This window comes from Dama dama, chromosome 14, assembly GCF_033118175.1.
Source record: "Dama dama isolate Ldn47 chromosome 14, ASM3311817v1, whole genome shotgun sequence".
Lineage (NCBI taxonomy): Eukaryota > Metazoa > Chordata > Mammalia > Artiodactyla > Cervidae > Dama > Dama dama.
In genome coordinates, this window is record NC_083694.1 from 57,554,691 (window position 1) to 57,573,923 (window position 19,233).

General features: G+C 48.9%; 1 protein-coding gene across 2 annotated transcripts in view; it reads left to right on the forward strand.

Annotated features, from left to right (window-relative positions):
• Positions 1-18,933, forward strand: part of LOC133069653 (protein FAM163A) — a 93,635-nt gene extending 74,702 nt beyond the window's left edge. For both annotated transcript variants that reach the window (XM_061161258.1, XM_061161259.1), the window contains exons 2-5: positions 7,702-7,793; positions 13,751-13,771; positions 14,750-14,864; positions 15,667-18,933. In XM_061161258.1, the coding sequence (XP_061017241.1) occupies positions 14,772-14,864; positions 15,667-16,077 (504 nt within the window). In that variant the 5' untranslated portion in view covers positions 7,702-7,793; positions 13,751-13,771; positions 14,750-14,771 and the 3' untranslated portion in view covers positions 16,078-18,933. The remainder of the gene's footprint in view (positions 1-7,701; positions 7,794-13,750; positions 13,772-14,749; positions 14,865-15,666) is intronic.
• The last annotated feature ends 300 nt before the right edge of the window (positions 18,934-19,233 follow it).

Sequence of the window (19,233 nt, forward strand, 5' to 3'; positions counted from 1 at the left end):
AAAAGGAGGCCCCTTTGTCTGATTCCCTCCGCCAGCCATGCCAGAGCATTGATGTCTGAGGAGACAGGGAACGAGGGGAAAAAACACTGTTCTTCTTAGGAGCTGCTAACCTGCTGTGTCAATTTCATGAGTTAATAAATGACTGGAGAAGGCTTAATTGCATCAGAAGAAATTGAGATCAGCCGGTGCTTAGGCCCTGCTCAATTAACTTGTGCTCCAAAGGGGGCCAAGCCGGGTGCAGGGGGCAGCTGATCGTTAATTACATGTGCTGGTGCCCGCTGCGGCAGGAGTTTCCTGTCACTGTTGGTCCAGGCGGTGAGGGAGATGACCCCGCCTCTGGGTGCTGAAGTCCCTGAGGGCAGGGGTCCTTCAGAGAGAGCACAGACCCCTGGCCTTATGGGGACTGGGGAACCCATTTCCAACACATTCTATCAGGGAGGCTTTTTTTTTTTTTTTAATTAGAGTTGCTTTACAATGTTGTGTTAATTTCTACTCTTCAGCCAAGTGAATCAGCCATATGTATACATATATCCCCTCTTTTTTGGATTTCCTTCCCACTTAAGTCACCACAGAGCACTGAGTCGAGTTCCCTGTGCTGTATACAGTAGGTTCCCATGAGTTATCTTTTTTATACATGGTAGTGTGTATGTGTCCATCCTAATCTCCCAATTCATCCCACCCCTCCTTTTCCCCTTGGTATCCATATGTTAGTTCTCTACGTCTGCGTCTCTATTTCTGCTTTGTAAATGAGATCGGATCAGGGTGGTTTTTATGTTCCCCCAGCTTTCACTAGAAGAATGGGCTTAAGGTTCCCCATCCTGACCTCTATTGGCTCCTCCCCACCCAGAGACACTGTGTTACCTTTGGTTCTCCACGCACTCCCTTCATCCTCCTCCTGGCCTGTTTGCCCGGAGGACACAGAACCCAGATCCAGCCTTGTTATGGGCAGCAGATGATGCCACAGGCTCCGCAAGGTCACCCTTGCGGAGGTCCCCTGCTGCCTCCAGCCTGAAATCCTCCCAAAGACCTTCGTTCCTACATCTTTTCCTGAAAGGGCCAGGTGGCAAGATTCAAACCTGTTAAAGACGCAGATTCTGGGTTCTTCCTCTGGAGATGCTGCCTCAGGAGGTCTGGAGTCTCTGCCTTAAGGTGTGGCTCAGGTAGATTGTTACCATCAAACCAATGTGAGAAATGCAGCTTTAGGGACACCTTAGCTCCTGGTGAGATAAGGGCAGATGTGCTGGGAGGAGAGACAGCAGGGGCCAGGAGGCTCTGCTCCCAGTGCTTCTCCAGCTCCATCTCTATCTTGCTGTGTGTGGTTAAGTAAGTCACTTGTCCTCTCTGATCTTGATTTCTTCTTCTAGAGAAGTAAAAATGCTGGGGCAAATCTTCTAGAGTTCTTCCATTTCCACGGACCATTTTTCTCTAAGGTAACTGGTTCAGCAGGCATGTTGCATGATTGAGGCCCAAAAAGCAACTTTGATTTTTTTCTTCAAATATCCCTTTAGTTTTTATTTTATTTTTATCTTTTCAGTATACCACTCCATTTATTTAGGCATCTTTAAGTCTTTCAGTAAAATTGTAAAGATTTCTTTTTAAAAAATCCCTATATTGTTGTTGTTCAGTTGCTCAGTTGTGTCCAACTCTTTGCAACCCCCGTGGACTGCAGTACACCAGTTTCATCATCTCCTGGAGCTTGCTCAAAGTCATGTCCATTGAGTCAGTGATGCCATCCAATCATCTTGTCCTCTGTCGTCTCCTATATAGCTTGTATTATATGTGTGTGTGTGTTCTCGGTTGTGTTTGACTCTTTGAGACCCTCATGGACTATAGCCTGCCAGGCTCTTCTGTCCGTGCAAGTTCCCAGTTAAGAATACTGGAATGGGTTGCCATTTTCTGCTCCAGGGGATCATATACATCTAGGACTTAATAATTTTATCATTATTTTATATGATGTCTTTAAAATTACGTTTTCTGTTTGTTGCTAGTGAAAAGTGATAGTAAGATGACTTAGAGTGTTTCTTCTTTTTCTGTTCTTGGAATGCTTTGTGTAAGATAGGATGATTTCTTTATTAAATGTTTGGTAGGTGTTTCTGGTGAAGCTCTCTGGGCCTGCGTGTTTTTGTTTTTCTTCTTTATTTTGAAAGTCAACTTCTGATGGTTTGATTTCTTCACGTTATAAGATCTTTCAAGTAGTTTACTTCTCCTTGAGGAAATATTGGTAGGTTACATTATTCCATAGATGTATTCATTTCATCTATATATTTAGATTATTGGCATAAAGTTGTTTTTAATACCCTTTAATTTCCTTATGTTTGCAGCATATGTGGTAATATTCCATTTTCATTTCTCCTAGTCTGTAACTTGTGTTTTGTCTCACTTTCATTGATCAAAATCTACTGGAGGTCTATCACTTTATTTTTTAAAAAATTTCTGTTGGCATATTGTTGGTTTACAGTGTTGTGTTAGTTCCTACTGTACTGTAAAGTGAATCGGTTATTTGTTGTTATTATTGTTCAGTCACTAAGTCATGTCCAACTCTTTGCAACACCTTGGACTGCAGCTTACCAGACTCCCCTGTCCTCCACTATCTCCCGGGGTTTGCTCAGGATAGTGAAGGACGGGGAAGCCTGGTGTGCTGCAGTTTGCAAAGAGTTGGACACAATTTTGTGACTGATAACAACAGCAACATGTCCATTGAGTTGATGACACTATCCAACCATCTCATCTTCTGCCGCCCTCTTCTTTTGCCTTCAGTCTTTTCCAGCAAAGGGTCTTTAGATTCTTTTCCCATATAGTTCATTATAGAGTATTATGTAGAGTTCCCTATGGTATATAGCATGTTCTTATTAGCTATCTATTTTATATATAGGAGTGTGTATATGCCAATCCCAATTTCCAGTTTATCCTCCCCTCACATCCCCTAGTGACCATAAATTTGTTTTCTACATTTGTGATTCTGTTTTGTAATTAAATTCATTTGTATGTTTAAATTTAAAAAAAATTATATATATAAACGACATGGTATGATATTTGTCTTTCCGTGTCTAACTTACTCTACTCTATGACAATCTTTAGGTCTATCTGTGTTGCTGCAAGTGGCATTATTTTGTTATTTTCTATGGCTGAGTAAGGGCTTCCCAGGTGACTTAGTGGTAAAGAATCCGCCTGCTGAGCAGAAGACATGGGTTCAATCAGGAAGATCCCCTGGAGAAGGAAATGGCAACTCACTCCAGTATTCTTGCCTAGGAAACCCCATGGACAGAGGAGCCTGGTGGACTCCATAGAGTCTCACAGAGTCAGACACGACTTAGTGACTAAATAACACCAACAGAGGACTGAGTAATATTCCATTATCTATATGTACCACATCTTCTTTATCCATTCCTCTCTTGATGGACACTTAGGTTGTCTCCATGTCTTGGCTTTTGTGAATACTGCTGCTGTGAACATAGCAATGCATGTATCTTTTTAAATTATGTCTCTTCTCTGGGTATATGCCCAGGAATGGGATTGCTGGGTCATATGGTAGTTCTGTTTTTAGATTTTTAATACTCTCCATATTGTTTTCCCTAATGGCTATATGAATTTACATTCCTACCAACAGTGTAGGAGGGTTCCCATTTTTCCACACCCTCTCCAGCATTTATCATTTGTAGATTTTTTGTTAATGGCCATTCTAATTTATGTGAGATGATAGTTTTAATTGTAGTTTTGATTTGCATTTCTCTAATAATTAGGATGTTGAACATCTTTTCATGTGATTTTCAGCTTCCTTGTATATCTTCTTTAGAGAAATGTATGTTTAGATCTTCTGCCCATTTTTCAAAAATTCATTTATTTTTAATTGGAGGATAATTGCTTTATAACATTTGTGTTGGTTTCTACCATATATAAATGCTGCCCATTTCTTGATTGTGTTGTTTTTTTGATACTGAGTTGCATGAGCTGTTTGTATATTTTGGAGATTAATCCCTGTTGGTCAATTCGTTTGCAGATATTTTCTCCTATTCTTTTCATTTTGTTTATGGTTTCCTTTGCTGTGCAAAAGCTTTTAAATTTGATTAGTCCCATTTATTTATTTTTGCTTTTATTTTCATTACTCTAGGAAGTGGATCAAAAAAGATCTTGCTGCAATTTATGTCAAAGAGTGTTCTGCCTATGTTTCCCTCTAAGAGCTTTATAGTTCTGGCCGTACATTTAGATCTTTAATACATTTTGAGTTTATTTTGTGTATGGTATTAGAGAGTATTCTAATTTCATTCTTTTATTTGTAGCTGGCCAGTTTTCCCAGGACCACTTGTTGAAGAGACTGTTCTGTCAATTGTATAGTCTTGATTCCTTTGTCATAGATTAGGTGACCATAGGTGCATGGGTTTATCTCTGGACTTTCTATTCTGTCCCATTGATCTAATTTCTGTTTGTGTGCCAGCATCATACTGTTGATTACTGTAGCTTGTAGTATAGCCTGAAATCTGGAAGGCCAATTCCTCCAGCTCCATTTTTCTTTCTTAAGATTATTTTGGGTATTCAGGATCTTCTATTTTGTTTCCATACAAATTGTAAAATTGCTTATTCTAATTCTGTGAAAAATACTATTGGTAATTTGATAGGGATTGCATTGAATCTGTTGATTGCTTTGGTATAGTATAGTCATTTTCACAGTATTAATCTGTCTAATCCCAGAACATGGTATTTCTACATCTGTTTTTGTCATCTTTTATTTCTTTCATCAGTGTCTTATAGTTTTCAGAGTACAGGTCTTTTGTCTCCTTAGGTAGCTCTATTCCTAGGTATTTTATTCTTTTTGATGCCTGGTAAATGGAATTGTTTCTTGAATTTCTCTTTCTGATCTTTCGTTTTTAGTGTATAGAAATGCAATAGATTTCTGTGTATTAAGTTTGTAACCTGAAACTTTACTGAATTCATAAATGAGCTCTAGTAGTTTTCTTGTAGCATCTTTAGGATTTTCTACACATAATATCAATATCACATCATCTGCAAACAGTGACAGTTTTACTCCTTCTTTTCCAATTTGAATTTCTTTTATTTCTTTTTCTTCTCTGCTGTGTCTAGGACTTTCAAAACCATGTTGAATAAAAGTGGTGAGAGTGGATATCCTTGTCTTGTTCCTAATCTTAGAGGAAATGCTTTCAGTTTTTCACCCTTGAGAATGATGTTAGCTATGGGTCTGTCGTATATAGCTTTTACTATGTTGAGATATGTTCCCTCTGTGCCCACTTTCTGGAGAATTTTTATCATAAATGGGTGTTGAATTTTGTAAAAAAATTTTCTACATATACTGAGATGATTGTATGGTTTTTATTCTTCAGTTTGTTAATGTCATGTATCACTCTGATTGATATATGTATATTGATGAATCCTTACACGCTAGGGATAAATCCCACTTGATCATGGTATATGATCAAGTATCCCTTTAGTTTAAAATGTATTCGGTGGGAGAAATCTGCCCCTGCCCTTATGCCAGGCCCATTGCTTTTTCATTCCCTCCTAGGTGATAGTCTCATAGTCACTCTAAGTTATAGACACAGTTTCAACTCAGAAATTACAGTGTCAGTCATGAGTGATAATCAAAATACTCCCCATCCAACAGCATTACTCTTCTCCTATCCTCCAGTTTGGATCCGCTGTAGTTGGGGCATTGGGCAAAATCCCTTGCTGTCTACATTCCCCCTGCTCTTACCCTCCCTCCCACTATCCTCAAGAGCTGCTGTGAAATGGAGACTTCTTACTGGTTAGAGAGCAGAGGGAGAAGACAATGGCACCCCACTCCAGTCCTCTTGCCTGGAAAATCCCATGGACAGAGGAGCCTGCTGGGCTGCAGTCCATGGGGTCGCACAGAGTCGGACACGACTGAAGCGACTTAGCAGCAGCAGCAGCAGCAGCAGAGAGTAGCTTTAGACTGGTTCCTGCTTTTGTGAATGCTTTCTGAGGCTTTTCTGAGGTTCCCTGGTGGGCGCTTAACCCAGGCAAACACACCATCTCTATTCCTGGCCTTCTTGGCAACTCCTTGCTCAGGCCCTGGGGCATCTGGAGGCCACCTGTGGCCTCCTCAACTGGGGTCTTCTCACGCCTCCAGGTGGCACTACTGGGCAGGACTCAAGACAATGAGCCCTGCCAGCTCCATGGCCCTCCTGTCTCTTTTGCTGGTTGGAGTGAGAGATTCATGGCTCAGCAACAGCTCTTGCCAAGGAAATCTTCCTCACCAAATCTTCACCAGATTATTGACCCATCTCTCTTTTACAAAGCACTCATGAATCCTGACTTAATGAACATGAATCTGAGCAAACTCCAGGAGACAGTGAAGGACAGGGAAGCCTGGTGTGCTGCAGTCCATGGGGTCACAAAGAGGCTGGCATGACTTAGCGACCGAACAACAACATGAATCCTGAAGCAGATTTGCATCCCCATGTGTGTTTCCCTGCACATGGCCAGGGAGGAGAGACCTATTCCAAACTCACTTTAGTCTTCTGATGTCAACCCATTGGCATCTCAGTCAACACTTAGGTGGGAAGAGTCCCACTCTGACATCCAGCTACACACAACATACATTTTCATATGAGTGAAAACATCTTTTAGAAGAGAAAGCCTGAGTGTCCAGAACATCCAAGGCAGGCACTGAAGACATTGTTAAGGCCTAGCTCTAGAAGGAAGTGAAGGCAGGGATGGAGCACCTCTGCAGGTGACCAGCTGCTTTCTCAACTTCTCTGGGAGCTCTGTTCCTGAGACCTGCTGAACTCAGATAGGTGCCAGTCATTGAGGCATGAAAATGTCTGTGCTTTGACCTCAGCTTCCTGCTGAGCCAGAGATCCTGGAGGTTGTCAGCTCTGTCCCCACGGAAGGTGGCTCAGCACACCCCATTCGTGGTTAGGTTCCCTCCCTAATAAAAACACACACCCAGCGCAGCAGGTTCTCCTCGGGACAGTGAGCAGCAGCCCAGCATCACCATCGGGGGCGCCCTTCCTCTCCCCACCGCCCCCCACATCCCATCCCTAAGTCGGGCCCAGATGCTCCTCTAAATAAGGTTGAGTGATAAAGAATTTTGGCTTGAAGGGATGCCCAATAATTTGCCTGCACTGGATTCCTCAGTGGGTCTCACCTCCTCCACCTCCATCAGCATGTCAGTGTGAACTTATCCATCCAAGTGTCTGGTTGGCATGTTGGCCTGATGAGTCGGAGTATTGGAGTAAGAGAAAGGTGTGAGCAGCTCTGGGCACTAGGAATACAGACAGTTCCAGGAAAGAATGGGGTAAGGGGATGGGAAAGAAGTATATGGGGCCAGAGTGAGAGAGATCGGCTATGCAGCCAAAAGGGACATGTCCGCCAGGGGACAGGGCATCATTCTCCAGCAGGAGCATGAAGGAGGAGCCGGACTCCCTTCTCGCATTGAGCCTCGCTACCCAGAGCAGGAGGTTGCTCTTGTCCTGATGCTGCGTCGGGCAGAGGGTTCCAGGCAGTGACACGAAGGAAGGAAAGGATGTGGCCGTAGAGGTCTGAGCCTAGGTCCTCAGGCTGGGGAGACCTCAGACCCAGGCAGCCATGGAGGTCAGGAAACAAGCCTCCTTGGGGGTGTCCACTCCAGAGTCCTGGGGTCACAGCTAGGTGCCAGCGTGTACCCATCTGTCCTCTCAGCCTCCCCTCCAGCTCTCACTGACCTTCTTCCCCTCCCTTCTCTGGCAGGAACTGATGCCCTTGGCCATGATGCGCCCCCAGCTGCTGTCTGCTCAGGCACAGCCGGCGTGACTGGGCTGTCACTGGTCCAGCTGGTTCACGTAAGTGTGAGGCACGGGAGAAGGTGCCTGGATGCTGGGTGGAGAGAGATGCTGGTGGAAAGGGAGCTCCAGAAAGTCCTGGTCACAGAGGGCGGGCCCGGGGCTCTGCAGTTGGCAACAGCTTTTGTTCTCTTTGGCTGCCCTCAGCCCCTGAGTTGGTCCCCACTGAATCCGTTCTGTCCAGGCCCTGCGAGGGTACACAGGGACCTTCTTCTCAGACCCTCAGGAAATTAATCAGGCAAGAGATGTGGCAGAAACTCCACAGCACTGGCCCTTCAGTCCTGACTCAGACATTTGCTATTATATGACTTTAGGCAAATCATAATGATGCTGTTAAAGTGCCGCACTCAATATGCCAGCAAATGTGGAAAACTCAGCAGTGGCCACAGGACTGGAAAACATCAGTTTTCATTCCAGTCCCAAAGAAGGGCAATGCCAAAGAATGTTCAAACTACCATACAATTTCGCTTATTTCACACACTGTTATGCTCAAAATCCTTCAAGCTAGGCTTCAACTGTATGTGAACTAAGAACTAGATGTACAAGCTGGATTTAGAAAAGGCAGAGGAACTGGAGGTTAAATTGCCAACATCTGTTGGATCATAGGAAAAACAGGGAATTCCAGAAAAACATCTGCTTCATTGACTACACTAAAGCCTTTGACTGTGTGGATCACAACCAACTGTGGAAAATTCTTACCAGACCACCTTACCTGCCTCCTGAGAAACCTGTCTGCAGGTCAAGAAGCAACAGTTACAACCAGACAAGGAACAATAGACTGGTCCAAAATTGGTCAAGAAATACATTAAGCCTGTATATTGTCACCCTGCTTATTTAATTTATACACATAGTACATCATGAGAAATGCCAGGTTGGATAAAGAACAAGCTAGAATCAAGATTGCCAAGAGAAATATCAATAACCTCAGATATGCAGAGGACACCACCCTAATGGCAGAAAGCAAAGAGGAACTAAAGAACCTCTTGATGAAGGTGAAAGAGGAGAGTGAAAAATCTGGCTTAAAACTCAACATTCAAAAAACAAGGATCATGGCATCCAGTCCCATCACTTCATAGCAAATAGACAGGGGAAAAATGGGAACAGTGATAGACTTTATTTTCTTAGGTTCCAAAATGACCTTGGACAGTAACTGCAGCCATGAAATTAAAAGACTCTCCTTATAAGAAAAGCTATGACCAACCTAGACAGCATATTAGAAAGCAGAGACATCACTTTGCCAACAAAGGTCCATACAGTCAAAGCTATGGTTTTTCTAGTAGTCATGTTCAGATGTGAGAGTTAGACCATAAAGAAGGCTGAGTGCCGAAGAATTGAAGCTTTCACATTGTGATGCTGGAGAAGACTTGATAGTCCCTTGGACAGCAAGGAGATCAAACCAGTCAAACCTAAAGGAAATCAACCCTGAATACTCGTTGAAAGGGCTGATGCTGAAGCTTTAATACTTTGGCCACCTGATGCAAAGAGGCAACTCATTGGAAAAGACCCTGATGCTGGGAAAGACGGAGAGCAGGAGGAGAAGAGGCAACAGAGAATGAGATGGTTGGATGGCCTCACTGACTCAATGGACATGAGTTTGAGTGAACTCCAAGGGATAGTGAAGGACAGGGAAGCCTGGTGTGCTGCAGCCCGTGGGGTCGTAAGGAGTCAGACACAACTTAGTGACTGAACAACAGATAGAATTGAATCCAGCAAGGAACCAAAACCTGTGTGATGAACATCAGGCATGAGTGAAATTGTAGCTTGCCCTCCATCTCCTATTGTTGACAGTCCTTCAGCTCTACCGTCTCCCATCTCCTCTTCCTTCTCCAGTCAGTAACTCTTCTTGCCTGTTCCCTGAATGCCAGCCCCTGAATGCCAGTTGTTGTACTACTGTACTTTTCAAGGTACTCTAGTGTAAGATTAAAAATGTTTTGTGTTGGTTTTACATATTGTTTGTGTGAAAAGTATTATAAACCTATTGCAGTACACTGTGGCTCAGGCGGTAAAGCGTCTGTCTACAACGGGGGAGACCTGGGTTCGATCCCTGGGTTGGGAAGATTCCCTGGAGAAGGAAATGGCAACCCGCTCCAGTACTCTCGCCTAGAAAATCCCATGGACGGAGGATCCTGGTCCATGGGGTCGCAAAGAATCGGACACGACTGAGCGACTTCACTCACTCACTCACTGTATAGCCAGTTGTGTTAGTTGGGTACCTAGGCTAACTTTGTTGGACTTAACGAACAAATTGGACTTAATGATTGTGCTCTCAGAACAGAAGGCATTCGTGTGTAGGAGAAAAGAATAAGAAAGAAAGTGAAGTCGCTCAGTCATGTCTGACTCTTTGCAACTCCATGGACTGTAGCCTACCAGGTTCCTCTGTCCATGGGATTTTCCAGGCAAGAGTACTGGAGTGGGTCGCCATTTCAGACTTACTGTAAACTGTAGAACGAAAGCTGTTTAGGTTCAGAGTTGTTGTGATTATTTACATCTATTTGCAAAGAGAAAATAAGCCCAGCTGAAATCATAAAGAGCCTGTGGGGGTGGGAATTGAAATACTAAGCTGCACCACCAGGACTGGACCATCCAGGAGGCTGGCAGGGACTTGGCTAGCTGACTACATGCACTTTACATGTCCCTTCTTGGTTTACGACTGTGAGGCCAGACTTAAGCGGTCACAGAATGTCTGGGTCTCCGTTTTCTGCACATAGAACCATGTGTGAAGGGTATCTTAGAGTTTACAAGGGGCCGTAGTATATGTAAATCATTTTATTCACAGTCATACTTGTAAGCTGCATTTTTTCGTAATCTCTCTTTTACAAATGAAAAAGAAGGCCAGCTTCCAAGATGGGGTGCCTGCTAAGTGGCACATTTGGGCTTTGAATGGGCCTTCAGCCCCATGGCTCCGCCTGCACTGCCGGGCTCCCCTTTCCAGGCCACTTCTGCTTTGCAGCCTTCACGGTGCTGAAAGACGGAGGCCAGGCGTGGAGGCCAGAGAAGGAAGGGCGCTCTTCCTGTGTGGTTTCATAATTCCCTGCTTCCTAAAGCAGCCTGGGCATATCCCGGGGGACCAGGCCAAGACTTTCAGGAGAGTGGGCCACTGCTGCCTCCTCCAACCTCAGGTCGCTCGCTAGGCCTCTCTGTCTCTCTCTTTTGGTTTTTTTTTTTTTTTCTCCCAATTATTTTTATTCGTTGGAGGCTAATTACTTTACAATATTGTAGTGGTTTTTGCCATACGTTGACATGAATCAGCCATGGATTTACATGTGTTCCCCATCCTGAACCCCCCTCCCACCTCCCTCCCCATCCCATCCCTCTGGGTCATCCCAGTGCACCAGCCCTGAGCACTTGTCTCATGCATCCAACCTGGACTGGTGATCTGTTTCCCTCTCTGTCTCTTGAGCCATCTCAGGGGTGAGCAGGCCAGTGAAGCAGGAGAAGGAGGAGTGATGTTGTTGTGATGGTGTATAAGTCCTCCCAAGGCTAAGGTTCACCTTTGCACCCCACCTCCCAACAAACGCCCCAGTGAACCCTGAAGCATGGCTCACCACACATTTCAGCAGTCAAACCAGTTTCCAACAAGGATGCTCTGACTGCAGATGAGACTTGAGTGGAGAGATACACTGCCCTCTGGTGGTCGATCAGGGTCATTACTGCCAGGCCTGTAAAAGAAACGCTATATGGGGAAGGATGTACATGTATGTGTTCGTCGCTCAGTTGTGTCGGATTCTGCGATCCTATAGCCTGAAGCCCGCCAGGCTCCTCTGTCCATGCACTTTTCCAGGCAAGAATACTGGAGTGGGTTGCCATGCCCTCCTCCAGGGGATCATCCCCAACCCAGGGATCGAACCCAGGTCTCCTGCATTGCGGGCACATTCTTTACCATCTGAGCCACCAGGAAAGCCCATATGGGGAAGTGATTACTTTTATTAAGTGCCTGCTGTGTGCCAGGCACTATGTATAATGCTGCAGGATAGGATAGAGTATAAGTTGCAACTCCTGACCCCAGAGGACTCATAATTTAGCGCAGGAGTCACGATGTTCCCACACGAAAGTTGACAAGCATTGCACCAAGATAGGATTTGAAAAGTGGCACCTGGAAAGGCATTACAGTAGAAGTGCAGAAAGAGAGATTGCATCACGATGAGGCAGTTGGGGAAGGCTTCTCAGAGCCTTGAAGGATGGGCAGAATTGAAACAGATGGAAAAAGTGAGAGATCATGGTCTCCCCTACTGACACCCTTCAGGAGCCCCCATTGTCTCCATGGGGCTTAAATCCCATGTCCTTGCCTGCCTTCCAGCCTCTCCTGCTTCATGCCTACCCCCAGCCTTCCTGGATCCTTATGGTTCCTGAGAACTGTGTGTTACCCCTGTGTTCTTTCACACTCCTGAACTAGGCATTCTGCCCTCTGCACCTTGTCTGCAGGACAAGCCCCCACACAGCATTTGGAAGTCTGTTCATGGGACATAACGTGTTCTCTGGAACTTTTCCCCAAGTAGGTAGCTGTCCCCTCCTCTGTGTTCTCACAGCCCCTGGTCTGTGCATCTCTGATTCATAAAGTATATCAAGTATCTTTCTATCACTAGGCAATACGTGTCTTAAGAATTGGGACTATCTGATGGGCAGAGGATTCCTGCAGAGCTGGGGGGAAGGGGGGACAATGGGCAGTGAGAAGGGAAAGATAAATTGGTGGTGAGCATGCAGGGAAGTTGGGGAAGGAAAAGTCACTGAAGCTCAGTCTAAATTAAGTCTGCACCCAGATAAATGTGTCCTGAAGGCAACGCAGTGCCAGGAAGGCTCTGGAATAAGAGGGGTGAAGGGCTGACTGTAGGTGATGTGAAGACAAAACCAGTGAAATCTTTTAGGAACCCATTGCACCAGTGCAAGTATGCGGTACACAGTCATAACTGGTGTGAAGAATAGAAGACTGGAAGAAACCACACAATTGGAGGATTTGAAAGTCTAGGCAGGGACTTCCCTGGTAGTCCAGTGGTTAAGAATCCAACGCAGGGGACACAGGTTCCATCCCTGGTCCAGGAAGATCCCACATGCCACGGAGCAGCTAAGCTTGTGTGCCACAACTACTGAACTGAAACTCACATGCCTGGAGCCCATGCTCTGCAGTAAGAGAAGCCGTGGCAGCGAGAAGCCTGTGCACCCCTCACCGCAGCTAGAGAAAGCCCGTGCGCAGCAAAGAAGACCCAGCGCAGCTTAAAATAAACATTTATTTTTATTTGTTATTAAAATAAACATTTAACGTTTATTTTAAAGATTAAAAATAAATGCTTATTTATCAACAAATAAACATTTTAAAAGAAGAAACTCTGGGCACCTAGGGGAATACGCCACAACCTTGTCAAACTCCAATGTGCAGATAATCACCCGGGGCCTTGTTAAAATACATGTTCTGACTCCTTTGGCCGGTGGAGAGGCCTGAGATGCTGCGTATCTAACCAGCTCCCAGGTGCTGCCTGGACTGGTCCACAGACCACACTGTGAGCATCTTTGAGTGAGTTGGAAGCAGTGTCGAGTGCCTGCCGGGCTCTAGGAGCACAGTGGTGAGGAGCAGATGGTGTCTCTGGGTGAGGAAAGGTGCCCCTTCCCTAGGTGAACACAGTGGGGCACATGATTTCCTGAGCAGCTGGTGTTCCAGTCCCTGCTTGCCCTTTGAGAGAGAGACAACCTATAAAACCCTCTGTGGCAACTCCAGTAGAACCAGTAACTCAGAGGTCGGCAGAGGTAGGGGAGCCCACTGGAAGAGAGGGTAATGACTGTCATAACTGGGTTCAAGCTGCAAGCTGGAGACTCAGATCTGGGACCAGTGGGCCTGCTGATGACAGAGCACAAGATGGGAGAGCCATGTGAGGTGAGATGGGGCCCAGGGACTAATCTCCCCCTTGGGGCCTCTTCCAGGATGACGCTCTTCTAACATCATCTCCATCTCTTTTGCTGTCTTGCAGGCCACCGTTCCCTTTATGAACGTAAGTGCTTGCCGTCATTCTGTCCTCGAGATGCCAAGCCTCCTCCTACCCTCCTGCTCCATTGGCACAGCCAGCCTTGGCCCCTGTGTGCCTGGGGGGGTCGAGAATCTTCGTGACCTGAAAGGGGAGTCAGCCTTCAGACAGCTTCACATCCGGAGCATGCCTCTGCCCCACCCAGCCCCCCTTAGCAGGACCCGTCTCCCCAGCCTCGCCCCAACCTTCCAGGAGCCAGAATGTGCCTGCCGGCTCCCTCTGAGCTCGCCTTGCCCTTGTTTCCCACAAGAGTTGGAAGGAGAGTAGAGATGCCACCCAAACGTGGGTTATTTGGAGCCAGGGCAGAACCAAGTGGAACTTCTGAGGCTCAGAGCCCGTGCCTTCCACCTATGTCAAGGGCTCGGGCACCATGGGTGTTTGTGCCCTAGAGGGTATGGTTAAGAGCCTGGCCATTGAGGGTGAACCAGGCTGGGTGGAATCTCAGCCAGATCAAGTGGAGCCTCAGCTCATTGTGAGTAAAGCAGGGATAATTAACAACTATCTCGAAAGGTGATTTTGAAGGTTCACTGAGATAACCAGGGGAGTGCTCAGCACAGTGCCTCACCAGGCTAAGTCCTCAGAAACAGAAGCTATTTATTCTCTGTGTCTTGGTCCCATGGGGTGGTGGGGGGAAGGACCAAGGTCAGGGGTTGAGCGTGATGTAGGGGGAGGGGAGAGGGGAATTAAAGCAGAAAGACAGCAAGAACCTTTGAAAGTAGATGGAAACAGGGAGCAGAATTACACCCCCAGTCAGCTCTCTGCCGCCTCTCTTCCCTCCCACAGCTGTAAGTCCCCCAGGTTAGGCTGGCCTGGCGGCTCTGTCTGCAGGAAGCTCCTGGCGTCCCAGTCCCCGGGGCCCTCCCTGGTCTCAGGTGCCCCCCTCCCCACCACGCCTCCAGCTGAGAAAGGTCAGCTGCCCTCACCTCTCCCCACGCGTCTTTGCAGAGTTTGATGGGGCGTCGGGCGGATGACAGCGGGAACGGTTGTGATCACTGGCGGAATCCTAGCTACGGTCATCCTCCTCTGCATCATTGCCGTCCTGTGCTACTGTAGGCTCCAGGTCAGTGCCCGGGGCCCAGGGCCACAGGCCGCCAGCAAACCACCTCCCCGCCGTGGGGGCGACAAAGCCCCAAGCCCAGAAAGTGGGAGGCTTAAGTCGAGGGGGCTGGACCTTGCGGGGTGGTCAGAAGGGAGCTTTCCCTCACAGCCTGCACACTCTGGGCAGCCGAGAGAGGGAGCTGGGAAAGCACCAGGTCCTTATGTGGTGTCTCCCGCAGGTCTGAGATTTCAGGATTAGTGGGAAGGACACCGCTGTGGGGAAACTGAAAGCAGCTCCCAGCACCCCAGCCTGGGCTCAGTAGAATCTGCATGTCCCTCCCTCTCCGCCTCCCCACTTCTCTCAACCACGTGCGTGCTAAGTCACTTCAGTCGTGTCTGACTCTTTGCAACCCCATGGACTGTAGCCCACCAGGCTTCTCCGTCCATGGGATTCTCCAGGCAAGAATACTGGAGTGGGGTACCATTTCCTTCTCCAGGAGATCTTTCCCACCTAGCTATCGAACCCGCACCTCTTAAGTCTCCTGCATTGGCAGGTGGCTTCTTTACCCCTAGCACCACCTGGGAAGCCTCTCAACAGCCACCTGGAGTTAATACACAGGAAGCAGGTGGAGGAAGTGAGAAGAACTGATCTTTCGGGGCCGGGAGGACTTCGCTATGGACTGTGGGCGCCTGGTGTTGACTTGTGTTTCCAGGGCTGACCAAGGGCCCCGTGCGGGGTCCTCGGCGGAGCAGGGGCGCGGGTGTCTGCGCGTACCCAGAGCCGGGCACCCGCCCTCAGGCAGCCCTCCTCTCTCTCTCCTCAGTATTACTGCTGCAAGAAGAGTGGAGCGGAAGATGCAGATGAGGGAGAGGAGGAGGAGCACGACCTGCCCACACACCCCAGAGGCCCCACCTGCAATGCCTGCAGCTCCCAGGCCCTGGACGGCCGAGGCAGCCTGGCGCCTGTCCCCGGCGAGCCCTGCGGCCAGCCGTGCAGGGTGGCGGCCGGCCGCTGCACTGCCTGCTCCCCATACAGCTCCCCCTTCTACATACGGACGGCTGACATGGTGCCCAATGGGGGTGGAGGCGAGAGGCTCTCCTTTGCTCCCACCTGCTACAAGGAGGGGGGACCCGCATCTCTCCAAGTGGCAGCGCCCCAGAGTTACCCGGTGACGTGGCCAGGCTCTGGGCGCGAGGCCTTCACCAATCCAAGGGCTATTAGTACAGACGTGTAACCCCTTTCACCTCCGATCCCCGCCAGCACTGCTGCCCTCCACCAGGATCATCAATGGGGACAGCGGATGTCCCCTCCCACAGCCTGCAAGGACCTTCTGTTTTTCTGGCTCTCCTTGCCCCACAGTGGAAGGCTCACCCGGATTCAGGCTGTTGAGGGCATTGAGTACCAGGGCAGGGGCTGGCCCCATGGCCCAGAGGAAGGGGGCCTGACAGGTCGTATTGGCCGCCTGTCGGTTTCTCTGTTGGGACTTTCCTCTGGCCAGGCCAGCATGGCCACAGCCCTTGCACTTCCCTCTGTCCCCTGGCTTTGCCAGACTCTGAGGAGAGGAGCAGGAGCATCAGGGGCAGCTAAGCAAAGGCTCCGGAGGTCTCCCGGGTCCTTGGGGGATGAAAGGAGAAAGTGGGAGGGGCGAGGGCAAGGGGAGAGGCCAGACCTGAGGCCTTGGCAGAACTCGAGAAGGGTGGGGAAGGATTGAAGGGCTTTTTCAGGACTTGCTTGCCGCAATGAATCCAAGAGCTAGTTCACCATCTAGTTTTGTACTTCAGCTTCCTAGAGACTGCAGTCCCTGTAGCTGTTCCAACACAGATGTTACTTCCCAAACATGCTTGTATTTGCCCCCATCCTCATGGAACATAGCGACTGGACTTTAAAGGCCATAGCATACAGTTATTCGCAGGGAATGCACCCAACATGGACGTCTAGCCTTGTCTCCCCACAAATCCTTTCTCTGCCTTGGGAACCAGCTGTCCCAGCTGTTGAAACTTTTCCAAGTTTTGTTACTAGAGTCTGAGTAGCTTAGTGAAGGAGAGCCTGCCGATGGTGTCTGGGGCCCTGGTCTGCCACTCTGAGTGTGGTGCCCTGCAAGGACCTGTGCATTCCCAGGTGTATTCACACACACATCTGTCACCACCAAGTGTGTACACACACACACACGCCTGTTACCGCCAGGTGTGTGCACACACACCATCACCACCAGTGCATACCAGGGCTCTGCCACCTTCAGGAACCGCAGAGCAGAAGAGTGATGTGCCGACTAGAAAGAAAAGTCTGCCTTCAGACAGCGGGAGTGACAGGTGATCAGGGTGGCGGCCACGGCAGCCAGCTGGTGGTTACAGGAAGCACCTGAGGAGTCTTCCGTCAAACGGCGCTGCCGCGTGGAAGCCCCTCCAGGGACCCGGTGTCCTACCTGGGCATCCAGCCGTGAGGCCACAGACCAGCACCCTGCCTTTCCACCAGGGAAGGCAGCACTGGCTCCAAGGATGGGGGCAGATTTGACTCAGCAAGCAGATTCCACGCTGGCCACCATCCCTCTGCTGACCCAACCCCTAGTCTCTGAACGAGGGCCTGTTTATTGCTGGGTCGCTCTGGCCCCGAGTCCAGATCCCAGATATAACTCAGCTGTGGCCTTATGCTGTTTGTGTGGCTGCATCTGATGAGTGTCCCAGTTGCCGTAAGGGGTGGCTGCCCACCTCCCTTTTAAGGGCATTAGTAACCCCCAGCCTCTCTTGAGTCATTGCAGTGTGTGGAACAAGAAGGGAGCAGGCCCCTTGCCTGGTTTTTGTTGAATTTTGATTTTTGCATCTGAGAAAGGGAGGGTGCAGCTGAGAGAGGGGTGAAGGGGAAGAGAATTTGCCACACCTTTGCATCCTTCTGGGCACTTGTCACCTTGCATCTCAATCTGAAATCAAGGCTCACTGCATTGAGAGCCAGAGGACCTGGGGTCTGGCCACACTTGGGTTACTCTGGGTCCTCTGAGGACCGGTCCCTTATCTCCTCTGAGACCCCATTTCCTCCAGGGAAATGGGACTCGCCCAGATAGACTCTGAGGGCCCTTTAGTGCTCCAGGAAGCCAGGATTCCCTGAAAAGTCCTGCCAACCAGACCACTCTCTCTCTCGCCCCAGTCCTGGCAAGGGACTGGATACACTTTCCAATTGCCTGATCCTGTGTGCACGGATGCATGTTGATGGATCCAAGACCACAGTACATTGCAGGATTAGCTGGTGAAACAATTTTAACATCAGAAAAAAGCCAACATATTTGACTCTCCTACTGGGTGACTTCAAGTTCTCTGCTACTAGGAAGCAGCTCTCAGTGGGGGTAAGCAGCTCTGTCTCCGAGAGCCCGGAGGGACCAGCTTAGGGACAGTGGCTTTCACATCCCCACACCCATCCCACTGCCAGCCCTTCCTGGGCTAAGCACACCCGTTGATGTGAGCTGCTGGGCCTGGCCACCCTAGCTGCCTCCTGATGACCAGCCCCAGTGCCTTGCTGCCCTGGGATTCTACAGCTGCACAACCACGTCAGGGGCTGCCCCTCCTTACCCCCAAAATTCCAGTACCTCCCACCTTCAGAGAAGTCAAGACCCAGTCAACTCTCACGTGCTTCTTGGCCCTCATCTATTGAGATCCCAGAGTGAAAAGCATCTCCGTACAGTCCCTCTCTCCTCCCAGAGCTTCCCCAACCTCAATCAACCCACAAGTCAACATCTGAGTTTGGGGCATTGGAGAGATGGTGGCTACGGCTCCCCCTGCCCTGACCGCCCCACACTGCTCCGGGCACAGCCTCGAGGTTGCCTGCCAGCCTCCCAGCAGCTGCGAGGACCTTTCCTGTGGAAGAGGAAGCTCACCCCACTCCACCGCACTGTACTTTTTAGCCGCTGAGTCTGTGCTCTGGGACACTGTTCGGACACTTTTCAAGCTGCACCCTAAAGAGGAAGCAGAGAGGCAGGGACCCCCTGCTCTCGCTGACGTTTCTCTCCACTGCTCCTGCTACAGAGTTCTTCTCCTGCATCTTTGATAACTTGGAGTCACAACCAAGCAAATGTCCAAAATAAAGGAGGGATTTGAAATAGAAACCCCCGCAGGGTCCTCCGTGCTTTACCTGGGGGAAGGGGCAGCGGGGCACAGATTGAAGAGTGAATGCCCCCTTCTCAGCGCCCAGAGTGTCCTTTCTCTGCACTGAGGTCTGCCAGCTTCCTCTCCCTTCTGGCTTCCCTCTGCCATGCCCCCCACCAACCCCCATCCCTTTTCTTGCCTCGATCAGAGCTTACTTCCAGGAGGGATGTGTCATGTGTTGGGAAAGGGGATTGAAGCCTGGCTGCTGCTGCCCCGTGAGGTGGAAGGTGGCTTCGGCCAATGGTGGGGAGCCTCCCTGG